Source organism: Spea bombifrons, chromosome 1, assembly GCF_027358695.1.
Source record: "Spea bombifrons isolate aSpeBom1 chromosome 1, aSpeBom1.2.pri, whole genome shotgun sequence".
Classification (NCBI taxonomy): Eukaryota; Metazoa; Chordata; class Amphibia; order Anura; family Pelobatidae; genus Spea; species Spea bombifrons.
The window spans coordinates 22,854,400-22,864,596 of record NC_071087.1 but is presented as its reverse complement, the minus strand read 5'-3'; the positions used below and the strand labels follow the sequence as shown (position 1 = coordinate 22,864,596).

General features: G+C 39.8%; 1 protein-coding gene across 1 annotated transcript in view; it reads left to right on the top strand.

Moving 5' to 3' along the window:
• Positions 1–190: 190 nt before the first annotated feature.
• Positions 191–10,197, top strand: part of SCFD2 (sec1 family domain containing 2) — a 163,355-nt gene continuing 153,348 nt past the window's right edge. Inside the window, exons 1-3 of the mRNA XM_053458443.1 lie at positions 191–1,051; positions 3,005–3,173; positions 9,583–9,710. Coding sequence (XP_053314418.1) covers positions 265–1,051; positions 3,005–3,173; positions 9,583–9,710 — 1,084 coding nt within the window. The 5' untranslated portion in view covers positions 191–264. The remainder of the gene's footprint in view (positions 1,052–3,004; positions 3,174–9,582; positions 9,711–10,197) is intronic.

Below are 10,197 nucleotides of genomic sequence, written 5' to 3'. Positions count from 1 at the left end.
TACACTCGCGCCCTATACTTCGGAGCTGTAAACACTACAAATGCTTCTAAACCACACCGGGCGAAGGTCTGGATTCACTGTAATCTATACAGACGGATCCAACAAAATGGCTTCTGTAACACAGGCGAGCGCGGTTGTTTTGTGTCTCTGGTGTCGAGCATGCTGCTCGCGAACACGTCATCAGCCGGCAGCTGTCAGTAGTCTGGCGTGCGCTTGTTTGGGGAATCAGCTGTACTTTTATACTTTGCTTGTTCCTCTTTAGTAATGGCTGGTAGCCCGGGATTATCAGCTTTTTGCTTGAAGGTATGGGAGCCGGTGCTGGCCAAGGCCCGGCGGGCCGTTGTGTTTATGGACACTCCGTGCGCAGAGATATTACACTGGTGTGGGGGTGCCGAGCTTCTTTTTTCCGCGGGAGCTTTAAACGTGAAGGAATTCTCCAGCTTCGAGTCTGGGGCCAACAACCAACCTAAGGCCCTGTTCGTGGTGGGCAGCCACCTTCGGGGTCGAGCTCTAGAAGTCATCAGGGATGTGGTGAGCCAGAGCTCCTTCCAGTACTGTGTGGTGGTGACCGCAGTTAGTCCAGGGGAAGCAGAAGACAGGGCCGCTTATCAGCAGCTGGAGGACAAGCTGTGTGAGTGGATGGGGAACATGAACTTCACAGCTGAGGTGATGTGGGCCCCTCTGCTACTTGCCCCCATATCACCTCACCTGCTAGTTACCCCAGCTTTCTCTTCCCTCTTTCCATTGGTGGCGTCTCAGGATCTGCAGACCCTGAACAGGAGCAGGCCTGACAAGAAGAGATTCCCTTCCATAGGTGATGTGGACCTGCCTTCCATGCCCCATGAATTTCAGGTTCACATAAAGAAACTGGTTTCTGCACTGAACGCCTTCTTTGAAGGCATTGGGGTGCGTGAGGAATGCTATGCTGTGGGGCATCTAAGCAGGATTATCGCAGGGGAACTAGCTAATTACCCCCAAGCCAAGAACCGCAGGAAGACTGCCCAGAGCAAGGCCTCGCTGGTCTTCATAGACAGGACTTTGGACCTGACGGGTATGAGGACCAATTGTAGACTTTTATTAAATGCTTTGGTTGCTGTCATTTTAATTGTAAGCAATTTTTGGGGTAAATATCAGTGTTCACCTTGTAGTCTGGATCCTTATGGATGACACCATTGGCAAAAAAAAATGCTATGATGACAAAATACAGTTATTGGTCAAATTACTTAAATATTGTTTATGTAATTGGAAAAACAGTCCAGAGAACAATTACATCGCAGGAAAATGTCAGCTACATGGCTGAAGAAAACAAAAGCAAATCTCTGATATAGCGTTACATAGAAAACCAGTCTAGTTTGGGTTACTGGTATAACCAGTTCTGTGTGGATGCAGATGGACGCTTTTCATCGTGTGCCTATATTGTCTGATAAAACAATATAAAAATGATGCTTAAGCTCCTCGCTGTTGTCAGTGATGCTGAGATCCTGATACCGGTGTTAATAAAATGCAATGTTTGAACTTGGCGTGAGGTCTGCTGAACATGGGGCTAATGTGTAACCGTTCATAAACATTAGAGTCCTATCAAACACACTATGATGGTGATAAAACAATGCTATTATTCTAAATGGCCTGAAGTTTGTGTAGAAAACCAGTAATCTATGTACGCAAACAAAACAATATCATTTGGCCAATATACTGACGTTAAAGAGATCTCCACTTTAATGCATGAGTGGAGGTGAGTGTCGCCTTTACATATTCATCATCTTCTTCCAAATGCATGGAGGGATTTGCCTCTTTCCTGGCCCCAACCTCTTAGTGATCCCATTTTCACACCACTCTTGACTGCTTGAAAAAGCCAGCGTTAGGAAAGCGATCCCACTGAAACTTATTAGACCCTCCGAAAGCATAGCTGAAAGGGGTATAGTGTATAATGCACTTTGCAAGCAGGAGATGTATTCGTTTGAACATATCCCCTGTGAGCTAAGTAGCTAGAGGGGGTGGTGGGTCAGACGCAGGGGTGTAAAATAATCCTTTAAAAAGGCACAGTTTATGCGTTAAAGTGGATATGGTGGCAGAAGTGTCCCTTTAAGCCTCACTGATATAATTCTGCATGGTAGGGGCCAACCTCTTCTCACAAGAGGAGTATAACCTAGTTCCTCATATTGCATTGTAAAGCCAGTGAGTTGACGCTACGGTTCACCTGACAAGTCCTGCTCTTCCGAATAAGCCTCTAAATTCAGTGTTAATGGCAGCTGGGAGTCTTAGATGTTGGTTTGCTGCAAATTATTTGTAGCTCAACTAGTTGCTAATCAAATCACTATGTATAAGAAGGTGCTCCGACTCAAGCCCCCATTGACATTTAATAGCTTTGCTTTTGAGCTCAACACAGGGGGCGTTCTCGGCACATAGTAATGGGCTTGCTGTTGCATTCAGTTGGGTTGCTAATAAACTAGACTTTAAGATTATAAATTAGACTAATCTCAGCCCATATTTTTCAAAATTTATTTAGTATCAATTACCATTGCCCTTGTTAATGTGGTCCAGTACTGTGATTGATGAATGCAGAATTTATGAATCATCCTCTAAAGGAAATAAATCTCTGTAAAGACTGCAAAGTGAGGTGCTCGTAGTGTTTTCTTAACGTTTAAAAGGTCCTGTTGGTGGTTAATTTTTATCTGTGTCTGAACAGTCCTTTGATGTTAAACACCAGTTTACGAGAGCATTCAGTATATCTACATGTAGTGCATGCTAGTTTATTCACTAAAAGGAGAGAAGGCAGGAGAGCTTCCCCTTACTTTACTATTCATTATGATGAACACTAGAATGTTTCAGTATAATGCAAAATTCAATGGGTAAGGAGAGTTTGGAAAAATCTTACTGATTCATCCATGCATTAAAGGCAGACATGCTCTTTCCTCTTTCACTTATTGTAACTGTGTGTTTACAAACGTCTGTTTCTCAAATTTGTATTTTTTTTTTATTATAATAATGCACCGTTTTGTTTCAGGAGCTGTCGGTCATCATGGAGAGAACCTAGTAGAGAAGATGCTATCTGCACTGCCGTCTCTTCAAGGTCATACAAATGATGTCATGGTTAATATGGATTCGCTAACAGCCCTTCGCAGTGAAGGTGATAATGAAGGAATCATAGCTCCTGGGTGTCTGGCACAACCAACGTAAGTGCAGGAGAAGAGTGTATTTTGCTTTTTTTCTATCAATGGCAAGAAGTAACAATATAGAATATTTGTGTTTACACTTTTTTTTTTGCAAACCTACATATATTTTTAACAATTCCCTCTGGCTTCTCCTAGTGCTCTTTTCTCCTCTCTTTGGTGTTTTTCCATGTACAAGATACCTGTGTCAGCTTAATCTACTCGGAATTTTAGATTGTCCATGTCCCACTAAAAAAGGGGGAATGTAGAACTCTGTGGGGATTATTATAAGTAATGAGTTCAGTAACGGAACAGTTGTGGTTTCCCTTCCATGATTTCAGTAAACATTGTGAGATCAAATCCAAGTCTACTGCAGGAAGAGCTTGGCTGGTCCAGTATACTAAATGTATAATTTTTTCTTTTCTATATACATCACAGATCTTCATCACAACAGTTGTAGCTTCTACTGAGCAAGAGCTTGGGTGGACCAATATAAATCACACAGCAAACTGAGCCCTTATTACTGGAGAAACATGCTAGCATTGTGACTCCATAATGTATAGTGAGAGTAACCGGTCTCACTTTAGTGTATAACCTCAATATGAACTCACAACAAAAAAGTCAACAAATGCAAAGCCATGACACAATATATACAGATAGACAGGTCTGTTTGATAAACACCGATTTGTTTATTCCTTGTATAGAGAGTCACTTTTCATTATGAAGGGCTGACACTGAATTCTCTGTCAGGAAAGGCTAAGCTGTCCCTGCATAATGTATAATTAAATGGGTGAGACTGACCTCACTGATGCGATACAGTACAAAGTGATGCAGCACTAAAGAAAAGTATGTTTTATATCGTATTACCGAAGCGTTCTTTTACTGCAGACCAGGGGGTAATGCATGAAAATAAAAACATGAAGAAAAAAAGCTTGCTCCTAGATCGAGAGCGAATTTGCCGCCCCCTGTATTATGAGTGTAAGTGCGCCGGTTCAAAGGAAAATGTGTGGAATTTGCTGTGAGATGTATTTCCTTTTAGACGTGAATATCTGTAGCATACTTAATACTAAATATATAACGCTTGTATATCAACATAACCTCCAGACGTGGGAATCGCTGTATTGGTCCTGCCTTCTTAAATCAGTCCCATAAAATTGTGTCTGATTCGAACATTAATGGGCTCTCCGTATTTATGTAAACACATTCTATGTGCCTGGAACGTCTTTCTTCGCTTTAATGTTTTTTTCTATGCTCCTTTTGCATTATCGATTTTGATGCTAGAATGTGTAACCTAAGGCCAGTATGGGGGCACAGAGTTGGACAAAAATCCAACATTTTGTTTGCGTTATTTTAAGACAGCTGGACTTTATCTTAAATGCGTGCGGAGCTGAATGTGTAATGTCACATGCTATATAACTTATGAGAAGCGGAATCATTCCAAAGTTGCATCTGTGTGTTTATGAGCCAAGATATATATCTTTTGTCTCTACTATTGCAATTGGCTTTGCCTTTATATGGAATTTACTAAAATGGATTTGGCTTCTGCCAGCTTTTGATAAATTAAAAAGTAATTTTGATAATCTAGAGAATTGTGTTTGTAGTAGCTGTTTCTTATGTCTGCTTCGCAATGAAAGATAAGACTTATGGTTTTTTTTTTGTTTGTTTTTTTTTTAATTTTATTTTGAACTATGCTAGAATGTTTTAAGAGGCAGGAAAGGTGTTCCACATTAGAAGTTCCAGAGGCGCCTGGACCAACACACCGTGGAGGTTGGGGAGATTGGAGATGTCCCGTGTAACCGGCCTATTGAGCAGTGTTTTAAGGCTAATTGATGGGGTGCTTTGGCCACCTCTTAGGCAGCTCTTGACCTGTATAAGCTACTGCCTCTGATTATCACATTTTTAGTGATACGAAAGGATGCTGTTATCAAGTCATTGGAGGAACTGTATCTTTGAAACATGTCATTTGCCTTGAGGTTTAGCTGTCAAAGTTTAAAGGTAAAGTTTAAAAATACCATACCTTTTCCAGTAGAATACCTGGCACAGCAGCGACACCTTTGCAAAAAGATTGTCCTGCTCTGCAAACGTATAAGAAGTTGCACTTGCAGGTATAATGTAATTATGATTGATATGGATGACTAAAGCCCGTGAGAGGGTTAGTTTACTTTTTAACTTGGCTATTACGACACAACTGTGGTTTTCCTTTAAATTTTTTAGTTTTCTTTAGTTTTGCAAATGCATAGGGGCTTTCTGGGAATTTGCCCCTTTTTCTGCCCCAGCCAAATACCTTGCAGTTGATGTGTTCGACCAAACGCGTATATCTAGAGGTGATATACTCCTCTCCCGCTGCGTGCGGAGGATTGTTTAGACCACGGCACGCATGTGTGGAAACCGCCGCCATTGATTTCAGTGGGACTGATTTCCTGACGCTGAATGGCACCTTCAAGCAGCTAATCAGCGGCAAGAATCGTCTGACCATGGAAGAGGATGGCAGCAGTTGCTGCAGAGCTGCCTTTTCTGTGCCAGGTAAATGCTTTAATTTAATTATTTTTTATTTTGGAAGAATGCATATTATAGTATTAACAGAGAACTTTGCATTCTTCTTTAATGCCAGTGTCAGACACACAAAAAAATGTCCCTTTGATTGTTGTCGCCATGAAGAGATGCTACATCTTTTGTTATTACAGCTGAAAAAAATATCTAGCATTTTTTACTTTAACAAGTGCAATAAAATACATGGTATTAAACCGGCAGCAGCACGCACTGGATGTGGCTCTAACGGACTACTTTTCTGCTTCTTGTCTGTTATCTGTAGAAGCTCTGGCACATAAACGAATACATAACCTCTACGAATTGCTTCCCTGCCAATATACATACCAAGTGGGGTCTACAAGAACTTGCACTGTGAATGACTTGAGGTTTTGGAATAAAACACAACTGTCTTGTCATTTCTTGTTAAAACTTAATGTTCCTTTTTGATCTTTTTTAATTAGGAAAAAATTTGGACAAAAGACAAACAGTCTCAATATTTTGAAAACCAATTTTTGTATAGTTTTGTATAGGCCTAGCACAATATTGCTGAAGTTTGTCTAGTTGCTACTATGTAACAGTTCCAACAATTTATTAATAAGGAAAAGCTTCCTCAGCTACCATGGAAAAAAAGCTGCAAACACCTATAAGTGATTATTGCCTTTTAGGATTTTGAAAGAATTACTCATGAACAATGATTATGGGGACAATGAAAGCTTTATTATATAATAACATTGTATGGATGGGGCGGAGGACAAAGAAGGTGCTACCTCTGGGCTCTGGAGTGATTTATCAGCACGCAGGAGAGGAAAAACCCAAATGCCCCCCCATTTTCAGGAGGGAACCTCTGGGAAACCATGGCTTGAGGAACTGCCCTTCCCTCTGGAAACTCAAGAGGTTAAATCTGACGACAAAAAAATTTAAAAAAGAAAACCATTCATTTTAAGATGTCATATAAAAAAAAATCCATGTTCTTTATAGAGTTCATGAATCTCACACTCACACGTGGAGCATCAGTGTATTAAATGTAGCTTACATTATGACATCGCTGTGGCAGGAGAGGTTACATCCCTCCCGTTGCCAGAGTAGTGTATGCTACTCACAGCTTTATTTATCTAAAAAATGTAAACAACACAAGATGACTTGCTCCTCGTTATTTTTACATTTTACTTTTCCTGAAATTTTATTATTTAAACATACCCCTAGCATTAGGAGGGTTAATGTGGTTATTAAGAACAGAGAACAGTTTTTTGTTTGCCAAAAGAGCAATCTGATTGTTTTCCCTCAAAATGTTACAGTTGGCTTCTGATAAAGTGAAAGTAACTCTAAAAGTAAATATGTATTAGTGGGAATGAAGTGAATCAGTACCACTCCTGTTTAGTTTAGTCTGTATCCATGACTAGAGGTCCACTGGGTCGGGTGAATCGTCTAGGCCTGCAGCGAAGCCATCTACCCACCATGGTTGGCTAAACCCATAAAGACAGTGTCCGCATTGTATGTCCGCATTGTATTTAGGGTATGTGGCTGTTTTAAATTATAGACAACGTTCATAGTCAGCATGTTTTTCTTAGTGAAAGATTATTAATCTGGATAATATATATTATACCCTGTAATCGAAATCTGTGCCGCTTTCTCACCAACACACAGGCCATCCACTTTTAGGGCCTTTTTAACTAAATATTGAAAAGTTGTATTTCTCTTTCTGCCCCATAGCCTGGTAGCATCTGTTGGTACCATTTAATAGGGAGAACATATATTTTCCCAGAATCTAGTAATTTATTTCCCATTGTACAACACTGTTCGCAGCACTTACTCGCCTAAAATAACATGCCCTCAACAAGGTTCAAGGGATAGGAGGTCGGTTTAAACATATTACTGAAACATCTTAAAACTGCTGAACCATTTTAGAATAGTTTATGGAAACATTTTGTTCCTTTCATTAATGCAGATTTTTTTAATGACAGACCCACTTTAAGTATCTCCCACTGTTCTTATGCATAAACTGTTCTCAAATGGCATTTAAGAGTGCTTTCATTTATACGAACTGCAATATGTTTGCAAAAGCTTGTGATTCATTTTTTCAGTGTAATAACTTCCATCAGGACATACGGGTTCAAAGCTATTTACCTTCTAGTGGGTGTGCAACTCATCATATGTTTGTTTTCAACTCTTCTGAAGACTGAAGTGATTCCAGCATATGAACATGGTGTTAAAATGTATTCTAAACTTGAATGAATCATTCTAATCTCACATAATTCACTAACCACTCTTGTCCTTCCAAACAGATTTATTTATTTACCACTTCCTTTTGCGTTAATGAAAAACATTTATTTTCCTTCAGACCCAACATTCCCTTATTTCTTTTTGAGTTTTTTTTTAATGTGTGACAAAATTAAAAAGCAATTTGGGCACGAACCAAATCTTTGTGATAACCAACAACAGTGAAAGTGTTCTGGCTGACGTAGATCAGTCATAACCTTGCTATACATTATGGAGGCATGCCTCCCAGCGTATGATAGACATAACACAGAAACATTACATAGAAATTGACGGTGGATAAGAACCATCCGGTAAATTTAGTCGACTCATTTTCCTGATGTAAAGACTCCAGTCTTAGTCATTCCTTGATGTCAGCTTAGATTCAGGATAGCTGTGTTACCTCTACCACATCGGAAGGTAGGCTGTTCCATTAATCTACCACCCTCTTGTGAATTGACCAAAGAGAAACGCTCTGTTTTTAGGTGGTGTGGTTAGAGATATGGCTAGCTGGAAGGATGATCGTGATCAGATGCATGATCGTACATTTTAATGACTTTTATTTTGTAGAGCACTGTGGTGGCCACCAGGGTAAAAAAAGAGGGACAGGGGGAGAACTGGGTCCCAAAGAGGGGACTGTCCCTACTAATCAGGGGCACTTTGAAGGTTTTCTGAACTTATCCTACTGAAAGTTCTGAACTTCCTAGGCTTCCATAAACCATGGTTGACTCAGTAAAAGCCACTTCAAAGACTAGGTAATGCATTATACTCAATCCTTGTGGAAGAAGAAGCTACATAATTTGGAGAACTGAAAAAGCAACTCTACTGCAACTCCCACTCCTTCGCTTCTGCTGCAGGGAGAGCTTAGCTGCGTAGTTGAATCAGTGAGCTTTCTTCAAAGTCTACTCGCGCATCAAATTATGCATTATACAGGGTCAACTTAGCCCTTCTAACTGCAAGAACTTGTTGAAGAACACTGTTTGCATTTTATAATGAATAGTAAATGCACTTTTCAAGAGGGTTCCTCTTCAGGACCCAAATTCCCTTTCTTCTAGTTTCATAGCTGATCATGTATAGTATGTAAGGTTGCATTAGGGCCCCTTAACAATCCTTCCTATCATTTAAAAACATCTAGTTTGAAGGTAATATTACAAATGATTGTTTCACTACAATGTTAGAAGCTCAAAGAGAATTTTTGCTAAAATTAAACAGGCCGTCTTTGATCATTTTCAGTGTTACACCCTCACACCCATCTGTGATTTCTATATATTGTGTGTATTGTGCCCTTTTTCACCACCTTTATTTATATTTCCTTTAATTGTTTTTGTTTTTCAAAAATCTAAACCAGGCACAATAATGAATGCATTTCTCAATGTCAAATTAAAAAGGTTTTTTTATTTATTGAGATTCATCTTCTAAACTAAAACTTGTGGCTTTTTCTCCAGCTGTGGGCCATATGGATGATTGCGAAAAGAAATCGTAATTTGCGATACCTTGTTCTGTGACTAAAGATTGGAAGATGCTTGTGTACTCTTACATTTCTGACCCAAAGTGACCTTGAGGGAGATCTATGTTTTGTATGTATGTTGTTTTACTATGATCTGAAATGGTTATAGCTTAGATTTGTCTTGTCTTTTATTTTTCTGAGCAGTGACCCTGCTGCCAAGACGCTCTGGGAGTCCATGTTCAATATGAAGCAGAAGGAAGCGGTGATGGAAGTCAGGAGACATCTAGTGGAGGCAGCAAGCAAACAGAATCTGCCTGTCAAGATGAGTATGGGTAAGCACGGTCCCATCTTTACTTTTATAACCAAGCTGCTGAAATATGTATTAAGGGAAACTCTGATTTCTCTTTAATATAAAGTAAAAAACAAACAAACATCATGAACAGGGCTATTGTCTGAAGGTACAGGGGAAGGGCAGCAGAGGGCTTCTGGAGCACATGCAAGTAGCAAGCATTAAGATATAAATACAACCACAGCTCTTGACACCTCCCGCTAACTATTATACTCAATAGAAAACATCCTCGTTCAGTCATCAACTCTTACCCCTATCACACATCACTCCCATCACACATGACTCCCTTACCCCTATCACACATAACACCTTACCCCTGACACATAACACATACTTGTACACACACTAACACTCACTTACATATTTACACACACATACCAACATACACACTGTAAAATATTTACACACACAATTACTTACCTTTAATGGCTGCTCATATGCTGAACAGGTGTCCCCCCTGAAATGTGAGG